The 20790-nt window shown below is 31.5% G+C and overlaps 1 protein-coding gene across 4 annotated transcripts in view; it reads right to left on the minus strand.

The window, feature by feature from the left end:
• Nucleotides 1–18621, minus strand: part of LOC143254299 (segment polarity protein dishevelled homolog DVL-1-like) — a 31238-nt gene extending 12617 nt beyond the window's left edge. For 2 of the 4 annotated variants that reach the window (XM_076509234.1, XM_076509233.1), the window contains exons 1-12: nucleotides 17806–18621; nucleotides 14812–14881; nucleotides 12958–13070; nucleotides 11930–12009; nucleotides 10907–10963; nucleotides 9871–10015; nucleotides 7855–7948; nucleotides 5381–5450; nucleotides 4957–5044; nucleotides 3098–3226; nucleotides 1683–1810; nucleotides 1358–1444 (exon numbers count right to left, since the gene is read on the minus strand). In XM_076509234.1, the coding sequence (XP_076365349.1) occupies nucleotides 1358–1444; nucleotides 1683–1810; nucleotides 3098–3226; nucleotides 4957–5044; nucleotides 5381–5450; nucleotides 7855–7948; nucleotides 9871–10015; nucleotides 10907–10963; nucleotides 11930–12009; nucleotides 12958–13070; nucleotides 14812–14881; nucleotides 17806–17966 (1222 nt within the window). In that variant the 5' untranslated portion in view covers nucleotides 17967–18621. The remainder of the gene's footprint in view (nucleotides 1–1357; nucleotides 1445–1682; nucleotides 1811–3097; nucleotides 3227–4956; nucleotides 5045–5380; nucleotides 5451–7854; nucleotides 7949–9870; nucleotides 10016–10906; nucleotides 10964–11929; nucleotides 12010–12957; nucleotides 13071–14811; nucleotides 14882–17805) is intronic. The other 2 variants (XM_076509236.1, XM_076509235.1) reach the window with 1 other exon arrangement.
• Nucleotides 18622–20790: the final 2169 nt, after the last annotated feature.

Consider the following 20790-nt stretch of genomic DNA (forward strand, 5'->3'; position numbering starts at 1 on the left):
TGACATAGTGAGGAAACAAAAGGTTTACTAAACCAAGCTCCATATACAGGCTAAATATCATTCCATAAAATTATATTGTTTATTTATTGTTATATATTTTAACACAAGTAACTAAAATGTAAAAACTAGAAAATTACTAGGTTAGAGAAGATTTATATTCACATGATCACTCACTAACACAAAGTATGCAAACTGTTTTTTTTTAACTTAAGCTTTTTGTGTTCCTTCCACATAATACATTGTTTTTCACTGTACTAAAGATGGTTCAAAGTAATAAAAATTAAAAAAACAAGGAAACACAGTAGGTAAGAAACCTGAAATTTTGAAGTTGGTTAATTGAAACAATCTCTTACAAACTGTAGTCCTTGTAGAGACAACTTCCTGTATATAGATAAATTCACTACAGTTAGTGTTAAAACAGAAATATTTGGTGAAAAAGTATTAAGTTTTCACACACCCTCACCAAAAACACAAAAAACCTTTTGATATTCATTGTGGTTCTGCAGGTTAAGCAAATGAAATATGAAAACACATAACAACAATTCTTCTTCTTTGCATGAAAATCACCTTGCACTGAAACTGACTTAGTAGAAGCTTCAAATATTCACAGGCAAATCTTCAGTATGAGCAATTTACAACTACAAACAATCCAATTTTTTGTATACAACAGGCCTGTAATGTTCTCTGAAAGCTTGTCAAATATTGTGAAGGTACACTCAGTACATTTCGAGTTACAGTATGTATGTTTTCATGGTTACATAGCATATACAAAGTCTCTCAAAATGATATAAGCCAAGTATCCATATGGTTAGGTTAACAAAAGAAGTAAAAGTAGCCCTGATTCTTATGATTCTATATTTCATATTAATAATTACAACTTAATGATGCTTCTCAGAGATTACTTAATGATGTTATGGCTTCCACTTCCCTTTAATACATAAATTAATTTTCTTTTTAAAAATTTATTTATATTAATAAAGCAGGTAAATACAACTAAATTCACTTCATTTAACTTTCTGTAGCTCCATCTATGTACTCAAAAACTACATTTAAATAAAAGATTTTAAAAAAAAGCTAAACATACTTTAAAAAAAATTCACCTCATTTAGGACACTAACTTCACCAATGTGCTCTAAACTCAAAAACTACATTTAAATAAAATAGTTATTTATAAATGAAAAGCTAAACATACTTTAAAAAATTCACCTTATTTAGGGCACTGTAACTACACCAATGTGCTCTAAACTCAAACATTAACTCCACAAACAGCTTCTTAGGTTCCATGCACAAGTCAAACCAATAAATAAAAACTTACCCTAATCTACAGGTCGTAAAAAAACAAAGAACATAAACTCACGATCAGATTCAGGGATTGAGTTGGTGATGGAGGAGCTAGTGGAGGTTAGGGTGCTCACAGACGGAGGGCGCAATGGATAATCCCCAGCTGGGAGGGAAACCAAAAAAAAACAATCAGTGGTGTACAAGTATCTGACAGTTTTACAAAACAGAAAAACTTCCACCCATCCATGCATATTTATGACAATCATGCTATCATCCTGAACAGCTACATTGTAAAATACTGATTACATTTGATTATTCAAAACAAATACTTTGAGATTCCCAAACAAAAATATTAATATTTTAGTTCTATCATTTTATGATTAAATATGCAATATATGTACCTCTAACTGCCTCTGTGTGTGCAACCCAGGCCCCTGGATCAATTGGCCGAACTGGCTCAGTCCAGGGAATGGTAAAGTAGCCCTTAGGGTTAGGATCCCAGCATTTTGCTACAACTAATTTTATTGGCCTAAAAATAAAAAAAAATGTAGCTGTCAAACCCACAATAAAATTTAGATATATGTCAAATTGATCAAATTAAGAAAATAGTACATTTTGAAGGAATAATTACACATTTTTTTTTACGATATAAAAATGTATACTGTTCATTTTTATCAATGACTAAAATAATAACATTAAACAAGTAAACATTTAAATAATATACTATGTACACTCACTAAAAATTCTTGGTGTAAAGAAGCAGTGTAGAAAAGAGATAGAATTAAAAGAATAAATTCTAAATGTATGTGTTTAATGCTCATTGGAATATTAATCTTAATTGAATAAAGAGGTTAAAGTACATTCTATTAAAATGCAATATTTAATTGCAAAAATATCTGAAAATAAATATGTCACAGCCAAAGCTCATCATTCCACTCTGCCAAATTCCATAATCCATTGTCTATGAGGATGACTATTTCTGTGTAAATGTTACAACAATCCAATTTCATGGAAATCCATAAATGCTGCATTCAATAACAAGTATATTTTTTTTGTATCCAAGAGTGTGAATAACCATCTCTTTCCTCAGTTGTTTGAGGTATATGATGTTTGAACATATGTTGTGGAAGCAGCTTGGGTACAGAATTTTTGTTGGTTTTACAAATGAAAATCCTTCTTGGTTATGTTGCATACTCTTGCCTTGTGCATGTGATGGCTTTCACCACTGATCTTTCTCTTCTGGAATCTCACCTGCTACAACATTCTGCATTTGCTGATCATAGATGTTGTATGACTTGTTGCAGGTATCTTAATGGATGATTCTGGTAACCCAAATTAATCCATATCCTTTGTTATTTAATACCATTAAGCACAAGGTATATTCTCATCATGGAAATTCTGCATTCCCAATGTAAAGGTCTGAGTGTATGAATATATTGTGCCAGAAAGAGATGTTATATATTTTCTCCAAAAGTGATCAACTTTTGATGGAAAACACTACCTATAAAATGACAATTTTAAAATGTTGTTTTGACACATGAAATCTGTTCCACTATAATTCTTTATCTGTTGTAGTTGTTAGAACTTGCGGATTCGACTGTTCAAATTCACTTTCATATCACATGCCCATCTCTCTGTACAAGAAAGGAATTTTATGTTCAGAACGTTGTGGACGTGTATGTTCAAACACTTTACACATCATGTTTCTTCTGACTGAAGTGTTAAGAATTTAACATTTGGAAAAGGGAAAGTAACAAAAACCTCATTTTTCATGATAACAAACTACACATCCAATGCTGTATACATAATTTCCTACCCAGGTTTCTGAACTGCTTCTCTTAGCACTTTGACAGCAGCTTCATTTCCCATGTTTTCAAAATTAATATCATTAACTTGAAGAATCATGTCTCCAGGTTCAATTCTTCCATCTAAAGCAACTGCTCCTCTGTCGGGAAGAGTTGAAAGAATGCAATAAGCTTTAAACATCTTCGAAACTTAACATTTTAATAATAATAGAATAAATTAAAACAGTATACTTTCAAGATAAAATTCCAAACACACATGTACTTAGAAAGCCAAGCTCAGTTCGTTTTTAATAACTGCCACATAACCATTCTGCATGGTATTAAAAGTAGCTGTTACCAACTATGCTTTGTACAAAATGCTTGAATGTTTCACAACCATTTAAACTGCAAGAAAATAAGTTTGTTAAAACCCCAAACAAACAAAATCTAATTGATTTTAAGTTTTGAGGATACAATTTGTAGTAGAAAAAAATTATCCTACCATTCTAAAGTCTGATGTGGTTAAAAAAACAAAGGAACGAAAGAGGTATGAGCTATGTTTCATTACCAAATAAAAAATAAGCCAATGAATCTATAAACAACACGAAGGATATCTGAAGAAAAAAAGTACTAATTTATACCAAGTTATTTAAAAGTAAATTTTCAAACTGTCTTAATAGTGGGATCTGTTCATCATGGAGAAATGTATTTATCATTACTATTTACTAGAAATTCCAAAATTAATTAAGGAGTGATCTGCAACTTTCATTATCCATACTAACTTGTTTACTGCACAACAATTTAAACAGCCAGTGTAACTATCATAATAATTAGACAGTATATATATATATATATACATCAGGTTTTTATTAGAAATGGTGCATCAGGGTGTTCAGAAGGGTATTTTTGCTAGCATAATGCTGGCACATCTTTAAAAAAAACAAACAAACATCTTTTAATTTTTTTCTCTTTGTAATGTCTATTTCTTAAGTTCTAGTTTGAAACTGGTATATGTTTATACTGAAATATTAAGAACGTAAAATGTTCAAAAACATTTACCATCAATAAATTTCACTAAATCTTAAAACACAAAAAATGTGTGCAACAGATAGAAAATGTAAGAGTAAACATTTAAGAAAATAATCACAACTGATTACTGTTTTATTACATCAAATTACATTAACTTCTAAAAAGTCATGTTTAACACATTTTCATTTAAGATTGCTAACTCAAGTAAGTTTGACACAAATACAATTTAATGTTCTCCCAAGGAGTTGTGTTTTCTTATAGCAAAGCCACGCCACATTGGGCTATCTGCTGAGTTCACTAAGGGGAAATGAACCCCTGATTATGGTGTTGTAAACCCGAAGACTTACTGTTGTACTAGCAGGGAGGCCCCAAGTAAAAAAATTCATTTTCAACAAGTACAACTAAATAATGTCAATGTTATTTGGTGACAAAAATACGATACTCTAGAAACCATGCACTTCAGGAAATGTGGGAATTTGTTAGTTACCAATTTAACCGTCAAAGCACTCGGATTAAGAGTTTTGTACTTTTTTGTCTTTAACTGGCTTTTTTTAATTTTTGTGTTTTCCTAATATTGCAAAGATCATTTGACCATCAAAAATATTTAAGGTTTCATTTGGAAAGAAAAAATAGTTACTAAGCCTTTCATTATATATGCTTACATACATATTAGGAGGAAAGGTTCTACTAAAGCTTTCCTTTTCACTGTAGAACCTAGGTAGCTAAAATACACTTTAAATCTATGATAGCAGAACATGACAGTATCAAAATTAGTATCCACATAGATTTGGTATTAATCTGTTATTGTGGACTTAAGTTTTATAGTCAATTACTTAAAATAGTATCGTTTATTGTCACTCACCCTTTCATTATGGAACCAACATAAATTCCACCATCACTTCCTTTATAAGAATTACCAACAATACTGATTCCTAAGAAGTTAACACTGTCTGGAATTAAAAAAAAAAAAAAAAGACACATGATAAGACCTGCATATTAAACAACAAAAATACTAAATTATTTTATTTCTTGTGATTTGCTCTACAGGGTGAGGTTCAGAACAACCTACATTCATATATCGTTTGGTAGCCACACTAAACTGGGAGTTTAAATATTCTTGTCTGATGTATTACAGATAACAATACACAAATCTGTTTATACCCAAATAAACAACATAAAAGGCACTTATTTAATTAATATGTTATGACTAACTGTATCCATAAATCTGTTTCTACCCATACAAACCCAAGACTACTTGACGTTTTAATAGCTTACGTAATACATACCTAAATAAAGAGTAACTGTAATGATATTAAGGGACATTGTTGACTCCGTAATACTGCTAATGGATGAAGTCTGCAAAATACACAAAATAAAAACTAATGAGAAATAACTCTCATGCTAAAAAGACAAAAAAAAGCATCTATCAGTGGATAACTCTGCACATAAACTAATATTTTTTTAAAGAATGTTAGGATACTGAGAGATTTCACTTACTAACAACACAAGTGATGAAAGAAAGCAAACCTTTTTTAAACAAATACTGATTCACAAAGATAAACTGAAATGCAGATTTGTTTCAGCACAAGACAAATATTTGCATCCAGTTTCATTTCCTTCACTGACAGTCACACTGTTACCTGTAACGTCATACTTTGCTGAAGAAATTAAAACAAAAACCAAGGTGGGGTGGTGGATTTAAACTGAAACCAATACTTACAGAGTGAATACTTTGTAACCCCAGTTTGGGATCTAATCATTAGAAATTAAAGTTAGAATAGTGCTTGTTCTCAATTTTCTTTAAAAATGCTACCAATTACAAGAAGTAAGGCAAAACAATCAAACAGTTAGAGTTCAAAGATGTACATGCATAGTGCAATGTCATTTTTTAAGCTTCCCATAACATTTCACTACAGAGATTTTAAACATGTACAAAACCTAGTAATGTTACTGACAATGTCTTTTCACTCGTAACACTCAATGTTTGACTTAAGTGACAAGTGATGGCACCACTAGTTTTACTTGTTACATCAAAACATTAAATGTCAAAAGGAAATTTCTATATTCCATAACTTCACACATGTTCACGTTATAATTTGATCAGCTCTCAAATACCCAGATATTTTGACTTAATGCATTGTTTTATGGACTTTTTAATGTGTTTAAATATTAAAAAATAAAATAGTTTGATACTTTAGAATTACTTTCTACTTGCTATGTAGCCTCTGAAAAATATTAACTTTATCAGTTTTTGATTTAGAAACAAAACATGGCATACAGTTTCACTGTGCTTACTGTCACCGAAGACAAGAAAAACATTTTCACTATACCAAAATTAAAAGCAAGCTAACTGAACTTTTTTGAAAACTTGTTAACCAGAAGATTCCATTTATTGAATTTTAAATCCATTTTACATTCATTTACATGCATGTATATTTTGAAATTTTTTTTAGTTAGTTTTCTTTCTCCATTTAAGCAGTTACTAAAAGTGATAATACCTATTGCAAACCTTCTGATAGGGTCAAGTGCATATTAATCTAAAGATAACTCATTTTGTTCCATGAACAAAATTTCTTTTTCTATTATAATTAAAAAAGAAGTACCACATAAGTAGCTTTTCCATAAGTTTAAAAACAAACTGAGATGGACAATGACAAAAGATGACGCAAACTAACATTCCTACTACCAACGTACGGTTAAGTTAAGCTTTTATCACTTTCTTCTGATCTTCACTGAACTGGAAGTGAAAGAGTTAAAACAAAACTTGTACAGTTGAAAAGAACAAAAAAATACAAGAGCTTTCACTACATGTTTAGGTCATCCGTCTATGGCTTCTCAAAGCTGAGATGTAGACAATTATACAACACGATGATAACCAAGGTTAAGAAACAATGATCAACTAAAATATATAGAACTAAATCCATGCTGAAGTACATGATCAGATTAGAACCGTTTGATTAAAAACAAGTGCTATATTATTTTTGAAAAATATTCAAGGTGTGGCCCACACATCTGGACACAACAAGGTTAAAGTACGCATGTGTAAACACTGTCCAGCAGATATTTAGTGCAGGTTAGTTTTCAGGCTTGACTGTTTTTTTTGTTTTTTTTACGATGTACATGTCTACAAATATGATGTTAAAACATCAAATATCACATGAAAAGTTTTAATTTGCTCTTTTGATAATTGTTCTTTGTTTAACATCTCATTCAGATAATGATAAAAGAAAAATACCACAACAATACAATAGAGTTTGTTAAGTTTTATTTTTTAAACAGCTTTAGTACCAATTAAAAGACACCATATGTCAGGTGAAAAGTGAGTCTCAAACACCTGTTGGATGAATGAATTCATTATATTTTTAACTTTATATTTCTTCAGTTTTTCTCCACGTTCAAACTTACTGTTACGTTATAAAAGCTAAAGTTTTATATCACTTTACAGGTAATACTGTCTTAAATTTCAGACAAAAAGGAAATTCAGGTCTCCTTATCTCTCATGTTATATTGTAAAGTATGTAAATAAATTTAACAAAAAATGCTGTTTAAATTCTGAAGATTTACTTAAATTTATAAACAAAGTTAAGTGATAATTCCTGTTGAATATTTCTTTACAAAAAGACCAGGAATTCTTTCTCATTAGTTGCAAGTTTTAAATCTAACGTGTTTCACTGGATCTTTTAATATGCTAGAATAAAAATATTTATAACTAATCTCATATTTAAACATATTTCCTCTGGTATTTCTGTACTGAACTTACCCTACTCATTGGTGGCATCCTGTGTTTTTTCCTTCTTCGTCTATGACGACCATTAATTTTGGAGACGCTGCTCCCCTCAGTTGTGGTTGATATTCTGAAATACAAAATACAAATAGATCTATAGAAACAGTGGCTCAATTTGTTTTGTACCTTTAGTGTTATTCTTCTAATGAATAGAAATATGACAAGACCAATCACAGTTAATGTGTTTGTTTCTGTAAACTTTTGTCTTCTTACCAATAACATAAAAGGTACTTACTATTACTATCTGCTAAAAATAACTGTTAATGTTTACAAATCTACAAGCAAAGGATTGATTCATGTTTTGTAATTCAACACCAAATGTTTAGCATATGCTAATAATCACTCTTAAACTTACATTTGTATTCACTCAGTGGGTAACATTATAAAACTATTTATTTATGTACAGTAATGTACTGCAGAAGTATTAATTTCATTTAAGCATAGCGACTTAATTAGGTCTAGAATTACAATAGGCTGACATATGATGGCACAGAGGTATGTAACTGCATACATCAGTGCTTGGTATGTAAACCATTTGTTCTCTTTAGGTTGGGATATTTGATTAATATGTTGTAAAGGTTAATTTACAAAAGTGCACGGAATATTCCTTCGAATACCCTGCAGCAAATTACACAATTCTTGACACCCTCATAACCCTGATGGTCTAAATTCCCTCAGTGTTGTACAGATGTGAATTATAAGCAGGCTAAGATAAAAGTTTAGTGTTATGACAGCATGTTACTTTTCTGGTGGGGGTTTAACAAGTTCCTCTTATGTTTAGAATCGTTAGACTGATGAAACACAAAACCTTGGCCAATTAGATGTTTTATTTAGAGCAAAGCAATATTAGACTATCTCCTGTGTCTACTGCAAGAAATCAAACCCCAGATTTCTGCACTGTAAAAATCACAGACTTACTGCTATCTCACTGGAAGAGGTTCCTAATAGAATGCCTTAGTGTATTAGAATCCATTTGAACTTCCATGCCATCAGTGTGTTGTCAATATTTACTAAGCCTCAAACACAGTTGAAGGAGACTATATTCATAGCTACCTAGATTCAACCCCACGTTACCCTGTAGTTGTTGTACTTTGGTAGCGGTACTGTCTCTGTTTTCTTCTTTGAATATGCTGCTGTTGATGAATGCTGAATAAGGCTGACATGAAGTCAATGGTAAACAACACCCTCTGGAAGTCTTGTTCATTTCATTGTTACATTTACATCACCAGTTTCAGTTTTTTTTTCAGTTGATTCTCCACAACAAACATGTTCAGGCAGCTGAATGTTCAATGAAACTGCACTCAATCAAACTGTTTACAACTGTTCTCAGGTGACAAACACCTGTGCTTGAACCAAGATTACAGTGGAAAGACTCACCTCTCTTCCTTTAATGGATTCCTAATTAACAGCACCACTGATATGTTCAGTTTGAATTCAACTTGTTTTAAGCGGTAATGTTCAACATCCAAAACAGTAGTTGTTGTACATTTGTGGTAAGTTATTTTCTTCTTTTAAGCCATGTCTTTTTCACTACACGTAATGAGGAGGTGGTACCAGTGACTATGTTTACACTGTTAGTAAGACTGAATGATACTGTCTTACTAGATAGATAGTAATTATTCACAGAGTTCCATGTAAACAAAATGTTCTACTATGTTGTCACCAACTGTATTGTCTATTTTACAGTAAGATATATGTATAGTTTTATAGTTGGTTTTCTTTCTCCTTCTTCTGTTCAAATAAATAAATATGACATGGTTGGTATACTATTATTATACACTCTTCTAATCATTGAAAATCCCTGAGGAACCATATAAACAATGCAGCATTTCAAACTGTAAGAGGCCTGTTGACAAGTACCATTAATTAATGTTGTACACTGTTTCTAATTACATTTATGTATAATTTTCATATTTATTTTCACTATTGTACATAAAATGCAATCATTTAAAAAAAAAGAAAGTTATTGTTAACAAGAACCAGCAAGAATACCTGCTAATGGACTCTTCTTCAGAATCAAGAAAACTTGTGGTTTCAATGTCACTAGTTACCATAGATGAAGATTCATAGTGGTGTCCACTTCTATGGCGGTCTCCTCGACCATGACCACCGTGCTTGCTATGGCCATTGGTACGAACTGCGAAAAAAAAGGAGAAGATATCTTTCAGTTACTAACTATGGAATTATATTTTATATTTAACAGTAATATCAAAAGGTGAGGAAAAGTTCAAACAATGTCCACATGAAACTTTCTACAACTGAGTAAACCATTACTTTTTATTTATTAAACTAACAGCACAGTGTGTAAAAAAACGTTTTACACACCAAAACTGATATGAAAAAAATTAGAACTGGTGTTCAAGTGATTCAATTTTCTTTTCAGTTATTGAGAATTATAAATTAACTTCCCAATAGCTGAACAAGCTTTAACTGCCTAAACACACACTCGCACAAAAGGAAGAAATAAACCAAGTCTGCGTAAACCCTGGCACATCTTTCCTATAACTTAATAATTTGTAGATGATGTTTATCTCATCAAAAAAAATTATGGATTAACATACAACTGAAATATACAGAGGAACCCCTCTAAGTGGTCACCCTTTGAAAGTGGTCATTCAATCACAGTCCCTTTTTTTCTTTACATAATCCCTAATTATGTACAGTGGAACCCCTCTAATCAGGCCAGTTTGTCTTAGTCCTGAAGGTGGCTGCTTTAGAGGGTGTAGTAAGGAAAAAACACATCTAAGCCTAACTGAAATAGTTTTAATTCACACTTTTCGTACCTGTTAAAAGATCTTTACTCCTCAAACAGGTGAGGAAAAGAATAACCTAAATCAGATGTGGTTTTAGTTCATGCTTCTTGGTACCTGCTAGGTGATTTCTTCCACCACGCAGCTAAGCCTTACTGAAATAGTTTTGCAACTGGGTGGGTTTAGTTTTCTCTCAAATTCTTAGTTCTGAGATTATCTACTTAGAAAACTGCACTCAGTGTGTAGTAATTTAAAATGTTTGACAAACTGTTCCTTACCATGATCATCGTGGAAATACTTATCTCGATGCTTGGAAGATCTGTGGGCGTGTCGATCTAGTAACACAGGAACAATACGTGTGAGACGTACATACAGCTACCTATGTTACGAGACATTTCTAGATTCTTATCAAAGTTTAATTAAAGCATTAAGTAACTGGACGTTTTTAGAGTAACGATTTTTGTTTTCAGTTACAAAATTCTTAATGATGAACTATTGCCCAAACCGACACCAAAACAAAGGGGCTGACTGTCACTTTTATACTTCACACACAGGTTAAGAGCTTGTTTTGTACTGCACAGATTTGAAACAAGCTCTTCACCGTTACATACACAGTTATATAATGGAGCCAAAAACTGTACTTAGACAAATCGTTTTTAGGAGCAGTGATATTATTAAGGTGTAACGCGAAAGTGGTAACAATAACTAAAATGTGTTACAAAAAGCTGATTCGATCACCAGTTCAGAGGGTTTTTAGGAGCAGTGATATTATTAAGGTGTAACACGAAAGTGGTAAAAATAACTAAAATGTGTTACAAAAAGCTGATTCGATCACCAGTTCAGAGGGAAGAATGTTTTGCTGCATAAATGCAGTTGATGACTGTTACATTTTTATATTAAAAACATCATATAAACAACTCACATTATATCACTTATTCTTTCATTACATTTCAAAGAAATATTTCCAAGCATTTCAGTAATGTCTGTTGCTGTTGTCAATCTTTAAAATAGACTAATTATAACAAAATGTCTCTTGCAGAGTTGCTATATTATAATTATGTCCAACTGTAAGAACCAACAAGCAAGTGTAATGTTCCTAACCTTGTACTTATGAATATTAATATATTACTGGCAACAAGGTGTCGATGACCACAACTAAGAAATGTAATTTATATTCTAAATGAGCAGCTGAAAATAATATTTTTAGAAATACATTATTTAATGAGCTGAAGAACTAATTGACAGGCTTTTATAACCTCATTATACAGGTCACGTAGATGAGGTAGAACATCTGTACTTACCTTTTCGAGAACTAATCACAGACTCAGTTTCTGTACAAGTAGTGTCAGCCAAAATCTCTCTGTGGTCTACTCCGGTTGTGCTTAAGTAAATAAAATCAAAATAATCAATCAATGTTCCAATCTAAAAAAAAAAAGGTTACTGTTTCAGAATTTTATGATAAAGAGCAAGAACAATAGGTGAATATCTGTACTTTTGTGAACGTTTATACAGTTGAGGTTTGTAATATACATGGACGTTTATTACACATCACATGTACCTAAACAAACGTCCACACGTGTATTTAATAAATATTTCAAATTCCAATTTATGTTCTTTGTCTGCCTTACTTATCCCCCAGTGGGACGGAAGTATTCAAATTTACAATGCTAAAATCAGGGATTCGAATTCCCTCAGTGGACACAACAGATAGACCAATGCGGCTTTCCTATACAAAAGCACACACCCTGCCCTACTTTCATTTGTATCTTATACTTGTCCTAATATTAAAGATGTATTAATACAGTTTTAGTGGAACAGAAAGGTATAGGTGACCACCCAAAAACAGTGTGGTCATCTAAACCTTTCTTTCTTCTTTTCATAATGACCTGGAAAAATCAACCACAGCTAATTTGTATGTATTATCTTAAAGACAAAATGAAATAAAAAAGAACGACGACACATACACCATCAATGCATATTAAACAGTTAGATATTTTAAAAACCCCGTCTTGGTACCATTATAACTGCTATTTTCAGAATTCCTGATTACTGAAATACAAAGGTTTAATCAGCAAATCTACTGTTATACCATCATAAAGCATAAATTTACTTAATATTTTTGTCAATAACTTTCAACATGGTTTCTATTTTATGTAGAGTTCTTAAACTAGATAATGACTAACAAAAATAATCTGGAAAATAGTTTTATTTGGCAGTTTACAAGATGCCAATTTATAGTAAAGTGACAATTAATTCAAATACAGATGGGTAAAATAGCATCACCACACTTATCTCAAAAGAAGTGTTAATGGATTAAGAAAAGTTTTACCGATAATGAAGAGCCCTGCTCTCACCAGAAACCTGAATATCTGACCTATGAGACGTCAAGTCAGTACACTGAGAATTTCCATCCGAAACATTGCTCCCTTCAGCAGACACTAGCTAAAAATTTATGTATTTTTAGTGACTAAATGAATAATATTTTTAAATAATGTCAAAGAATTACATAATCAGAAATCTCGAGACTTTAAAATCATCTAATTATATTATATATATGTCAACATACTTCCAATTTGGCCCTAAAATGACACATTAAGCAATTCATTAAACTTTGCCTTTCATATCAACAACTTTAAATTTACAAATATTCAAACTAATATTTGTTTATCTGAGAAATACTTCAGACAAATGTTTGAGTTGTAATTTTAAAATATATTTTCTACTGCCACTTACTCGATACAAGTTTTTATTTGTAGATAATGGGTAAAGAAGACAGTTTAATCATTTGTTACAGAAGTTTTAAGGTCTTTAATCATTACCTCCACTATCATAAGCAACTAAGATCATGTTTTCACCCCTGACCACGACACAACTTAGAAGTTTAGTTTTTGGAGTGTCGAGGCCATGAAGAAAACATATAAACATCCATTAACAAGGGATCTAATGTTTCACTTTTATATTTTTACTATAACTTAGTCAAAAATGACTGAATTTTGATGAAATGTGGTGGACATATCCAGAATATTATTCTTTATTTCCCTGCCCCAAACTGTCCATGTTTCTTAAAATAATAAATGTGTATTTTTTTCAGGACTAAACGCGATCAACATTGTGTAACAAAAGTAGAACCTCCAGCTTGAATAAAATGTAAGTTTGTGTTCTAAAGTTTGTTGGTTAGAAATGTGAAAACAGTTCTAAACCTTCAAAGGTTCATCAGACAATATTCAAGTGCTGTCAGCTACTCTTCTCTCTCTCTCTCTTGCTAACAAAAACTGTTTGTAAATATTTAAATAATAAATGTATTAAATATCGTTCAGATTCAATATTTAAGGTTCTGTAAACCACATTACTTAAACATAAGATGATGTATTTAAAATAAAACAAAAAACTACCAAACCATTATACATAACAGCTAATATCATGTGCTAGAGCACAGAGGAGTACAATAAGTTGATGCATTGCTTTAATACAATGCCTCACATACAAACAGTTCCTGCAACATATTTTGTACAGCGAGTCAAAGATTTGCATAAAAAAATGTGATTCATTGCAACATCCATCTTTTAAAGCTACTTACATGTAACAATAAATATGAAACATAAAAAAATAACACTAACAACTGTAACTGTCTCTTGTAAACATCTGTTGTAGTTACAGGTCTGTACTTACATTCTAATCAAACTATCAGTGTCACTTTTCAGGTTCCATCAAAGGTCAAAACCTTTGTTCAGTAATGTGTTCCAAACCTTCAAGAATCAAAACCAACCCTTTGTTACAGCCATATTACCAATAAAAATTTTAAACCCTATGGAACACAGAAGTACCCAATCTTCTGACCATCACTGTACCACATGCACAAGAGGTTCCTTGTATACAATTTCAGTGCTGAAGAAGAACCTTCCTGATAACTCAGCCAGGAAAATAAAATACAAACAAGAAAATGAATCTCAGAGTATATTTTGATGTCCCTCCTCCATTTGAAATTCATAAAAGTTTAACTAAAGTTGAAAATCTGCTGTAAAGTAATATGTTTACTGCATTTTTCAGGCATATGACAGTTTCTTGTCTTAGCAGTTTAACTAATTTGCAAAATTAATTAAATTTATGTGTATAAAAATGTAAATAACGCTGACACCTTTGGCTCACTCTTTGCAACATCAGCTTACTACAAACTTGTACTTACCCAAGACACTACTCTTCCATTGAAGCAGGGTAACTTGGCATCGTCATCTATAATTTCTTCTTTGACCACCCTAGAGGATAACATGAATTTAAAATAAGAAAAGTATCACGCTTGCTCACAAAGAACCTTTCCATTTTTTCCTCTCTTAAGTAACAATAATTAAGTGTAAATAAGTGTGTATGCGTGGGAGTGTCACGAGTATATATGACAGTTTATTGACACAACTGTAGCTTTTAATGTTTAGTTTTCAGTATTTTAGCCAAAAACCATTAACTAAGTTTGTCACACACAGAAAAGGGACAAAGACAGCCACTATAGTGTACTTTATTATAAACATTCATGTGTACTGTTAAGTATGTAAAAACAAAAGGTAACCCACCAATAAGAACCTATGAATAAGAAGACTATTTATTAAACCAACATTTTTGGAACAAAGCTTCAAAGTCTTGAATTGATTCTACCCTACGGCAAGACTGCAGTGGCTTAATCTTTACAGAGGCGTAGCTAGGGGGGGCAAGGGGGTACATCTGTTCCTGGGTGCAGCATCGGGGGTTGGGGGCACCAAATTGATGTTACATAATTAGGAGTTATGGCTTACATTTTGTCACGAGGGGGCACAAAAACTGACTTTGTCCCCGGATGCTGAAAATAATCCTTCAGTCATACTTAAGTTCAGTTATATACTGGTGATTTTATTTAGTAACATAGCTGAAACCATAATTAAACAACCTCAGAAACAAAAAATCTAGTTTAAGACTTCCTTCAAATACAGTTATCCTGAACGTCTTAATATTTAGAAAGTGGCAGCCTAAAATGTAATGCTACAGAAACAGTTTTAATCAACATCAGTCAGTTTTAACATTTATATGAATCAAAGTTTGTTTTTTGTTGGTTTTTTTCTTAAACAATGAATAATACAGAAAAAAATATTTAACTGACCAAACACTTGTATATTTAACAGGACAGAAAACATTCATACCAGTAAGTGTGCTATAGATCATAATTCACTACTGCCATTAATACTCAGTTTTCTTAAAATACACAACTAAAGTTTCAATTTTAAAAGAAACTCTTTAGTAAATTTTGCTAAAATGAACAATTTTTGTTTAACTTGAAGTCACACAGTGCAAGCCCAACTGGTCTTAAAATATATACAAGTTCTTTGGCATCATGTTTCCTGCAACTGTCTTTCTATGAGGTAAATATAAACAGATATTTTCTGGTACCCAACCCTAAAGAATTCACTATTTATCTGCTTAATTAATTGACTTTATAACTATTTTTTGATAGCAGTATCACAAATATTTTAACTCAGCAGTTAGTCTAGATTTATGATAAAAGCACATTGAAAGAGGGAGAAATGTGTCCTCTAAACTTGTAAGTCATTGTAATTCCCAGACCACTTTTAGTAGTTTAAATGATGAATCTCTGGTTTTAGTTGATGTATAATCAAGCTGTCCTTTTACACCATGGCTCAGCAAACAACTGGTAATTGTTAAGACCTTAAAATAATTTGAGACAAATGTGAAATAGACATCCACTCAAATTATTTTAAGTTCTTTACAAGAGCCAATGATGAACAAAACTTGTTCAAACATATACTGAGACCAAAAAGTAAATAAGTTATACTTTAAAAATGCTAATGGTTATATTATTATTGTCATGTTGAGACAAATCTTCAAATAAGGTAACACCAAGTACTAGCACATGCAAACTAAAACAGGCACAGATACAACTGTTTCCAAAAGTTTTGAGAAACTTTTGATTCAGTTAGTTTCTTTTTTAATCAAGACACCGTAATAAATCATTTTATTCAGAATCACGCTATTTGAAATTTAATTAATAGAAATGTTAGTATTAAAAAAACATCAAGCATAGCAGCATATAACAATACCATCTGTAACCATCAAGTATAGCATATAACAATACCATCTGTATCTTCAAAAAATAATTAGAAACCAAAATTAGCATGATAGAGAAAAATGTGTTCACATAATCCACAGACATTTTAAAACTCCTTTATAAAGTTAGCTAAAAAAAAATTTTATTATATGTATGGATGTAGCAAAGACTTAGTCAAAGATAATTTTCCGCCAAAAACTTTCAAGTATCACATAAATTCTGGAAGTAATACTAACAATATTGTGAGATGCAGATTCAACTTGTCAAGAACAGCAATATGAGAACAATCTAATTAAATACACAAATTTAGAGTGATATGAACAATTCATAAAGAAAGCACAATGTCAAATTAATGTGATAGGAATATTATATATGTCACTAATTTCTCCAAGTTTTACTCTTTACAATTTATATCAAGATAAACTACCAATAACCTATACATTCAAATTAGTGGTTTAACTTTAAATTTTGAAACAAGAGCTAAATTCTATGGTAATAATAATAATAAAACTATAAGTTACCATAAAAACTTAGTAAGATGTCTCAGTATAATCAGAAACATAAAAACAATAAGAAAAAAATGCTTACTATATTTCAAAGTAGATAAACTGAGTGACAATATTTCAAATAAATCAGTAAATGAATAACAATATAAAAATAATTAGTATTAATAACTGACATCAAAATAATACTGATAATAAAACATTGGTGATGCAGTTAGGGAAAGTGCCACCTTCTTTAAGAAAAAAGCCTGAAAAATTTACTTTCTCATCAACTTCAAATATAAAAACAACAGTACATTTAATATTTCAACTTAACATTATTAAGCCTAAAATAGAAATATAAAAACGAACACAACTTACACTGGTGATTTTGCATCTATGTTTAGCAGTATTTTGGAGAAATGTAACAGCAATAAATTAACCACTTGAAGATTATGATATTGAATTAATAGTTTAATATCTTTCAACACTGGTTTCATTGTAACTGTACAAAAAAAGCACATCATATGAGAATAATGACATGTATTGTTGAAATGAATCTGAGAATTTATGACATATCTTCTGACATATATCAAAATAACATACATACCCAAAATCATCATCCATTGACTTGAAAAAAAACTTGAAGTTTGGTCGATTCAGAACATTTTTAAAATCACCCAGGGTAACTCGTTCAGGATGAATTGGTAATTTTACCAAATATGGTGTTTCCTCTTCTTCAACGTGATAGATAATTTTAGTTTCTTCCATTTTTTATTAGTTATTTTTCAAAACACATACCCTAGGTCTATAAATTTAATCATGATATGATCCAAATTTCATTTTTATACTACTGGTACTAGCAATACAAACTATAGTTCCAGAAATATCTTAAAGTACTAAGTCTTAAGAGAGACTTGCAACGTACTAGCAGTAATTATAATACTTCTTGTTCTAAATTTTAAAGTATTCAAGACAGTAGGTCGAGTCTGTTTTTCAACAAACTGTTACTGTTTAACGTCATATAACACATTGACATTACATCAAATTGCATTTAGTCTTTACAGTTTAACTTTAAGCTGTAGTATGCACTGTTTGTAAAAGTTAAGGCCCATGATCTTTTTCAGTTATTCAACTTATTGAGAAAAATTACGTATATGACGTTCTGACTTAACTTTTTAACAAAATGAAATCGTATTTTTTCCTCAATCTACTATTGTCTCGTCAAATTCCTTCAAACATACAGACTTCTTTGCTATTCATAAAACTAAATCCACTTCCATGAAAATAATATCCACAACAAATATTTGCTGCAAGTACTACTGTTAATATTGGAATCGGTCAATGACATTTCTCCGAAAATTAATCGACTTCATAAAGATCCTTCTCCTCAAGTCACAGTTCAAAATGGCGACACAATAGTCTCGAAACCTGAAATTCATTCGGAAACATTTTAAATATTTTTATAGGTTAAAAACGAAGATGAGGAACATTATACGTATATTAAGCTATAAATATTGTTATGAATAACAAACAGGTCTAATCTTATGTTTTATTAAAATTAATCACAAGTATTTGCCTGTGTAATATTCTTTTTTTTTCACACACGCGACATCTAACGACAGGATTTTAACAATTCAAAGCTTTTGTGCAAGATTCACAGAATTTTTTGTTTGCTTTAGAATAAAGCCAAATTTGGCTATTTCCTGTGTCCATCGAATGGGATCAAATTCTGGATTTTAGTGTTGCTAGTAATTTTACAACTGCTCCAACATGGAAAATTTCAGGGTGAAAACCACATAAATAAAATAACTAATATAGTTTCTATGGTTAATGTGTACATTTATTTGGGAAACAAAATCGCACTTAAACATTAGCCACATGATAATAGAGTTGAATAACAAACAATATACTATTCAGTTTGAATTAGAAATACGTATCAGTTTTGACACTAATATATTCAAGAATTTTTACAGTTTTCTTGGATTACTTTACCAAACAGTATTCTGAAAAATAGCTCTACTCTCCTGTTACAACACCTCACAAAGATCATGAACATTTCACTAGCGACTGGATATTACCCAGACACTTGGAAAAAAGCCATCATAACCACGATCCCAAAGAAACAAACCAACAGAACCAATCCAGATAATTTCCGCCCCATCAGTCTGTTAAGCTGCCTTGGCAAACTGATGGAGATAATTATCTCCAACCGTCTCCTCCATTTTTGCGAATCGAATAACATCCTATCAGAATCTCAAAATGCCTCCAGGAAAAATAGACAAACAACAGATCACCTCACACGACTCACCGAATCAATCTATAAAGCTTTCAACAACAATCAAGTAACCATCGGGGTATTCCTAGATGTCAAAAAAGCATTCGACAGCGTTTGGCACAATGCCATCAAATACAAACTAAATCACCTGCAAATAAATCCCACGATAGTTAAATGGGTTTCAAATTTCTTAACAGATAGAACAGCACAAGTAAAAGTCAATAAAACTATATCCAAATCATTTAATATAACCGCAGGAGTGCCCCAAGGATCAGTTCTCTCTCCACTTCTATACATAATTTTCGTCAGTGACATACCTTTCCCAAATCTAACATACACGCATAATTCACAATACGCAGACGACATCGCTATCTGGAGCACCTCCAGAAACCCAGTGATGGCCATGTCTCGCGTACAAGAATCACTAAACAACGTCTCAACATGGAGCAACAAGTGAAGAGTTGTGTTAAATCCAACCAAAACACAAGCAATTACCTTCTACAGGAAATTAAAAAAGCAAAGAAAAAATCTAGAAAAAATAAAATTATATCTCGGAAATACAACCATTAACATGAGCAAAAACATCACATTCCTTGGCATCACTTTCGACACAAAACTAACATGGAAAAAACATGTAAACAATATACACTCATCAATTAGAAAAAGGATTTCACCCCTAATGACTCTAACCAGTAGACAATCGAAATGTTCACCAAACACCATTATCCAAATATACAAGGCCTACATCCGTCCACTAATAGAGTACGGATGTCAAGTAGTATACAATATATCAAATAACACACACCAGAAAATCCAAATTCAACAGAACAGAATACTAAGATCTGCATTCAGTCTACCGTCATTCACGCCAGTAAATTATATACATCAAATTAGCAATTTACCAACACTAAGAGATAGACTAACGGAAATATCACACAAATATTATCTGAAAGCAGAAAATAGAAACAAACTAACGGCATCACTTTACAAATTAACTAGTGCACCAACAAAATACATTTCACCTTACAACATATTTCAATAATCACAAATTACACAACAAAGCATCTAAAGAAATAAATTCATGTCAATAATATGTATTCCTTTTTTTCAGATGTCAGGCACACGATAGGCAAAACTTTCGGCGCCTGTCCTGTGAAAGTGGGTTTTCTCGGGGCACTCCTGTTTCCCCCCACAGCAAAAACTTAGGCATTGGAATTTTAGATCCCAGCCCAGGCAACTTTATTGCCAGACCCTGAGTCGTGTCGTTTGAATTGAATTCACGTTCATATTTGCTTGACTTCTTCCTTTCGGGAAGGG

Source organism: Tachypleus tridentatus, chromosome 6, assembly GCF_004210375.1.
Source record: "Tachypleus tridentatus isolate NWPU-2018 chromosome 6, ASM421037v1, whole genome shotgun sequence".
Classification (NCBI taxonomy): Eukaryota; Metazoa; Arthropoda; class Merostomata; order Xiphosura; family Limulidae; genus Tachypleus; species Tachypleus tridentatus.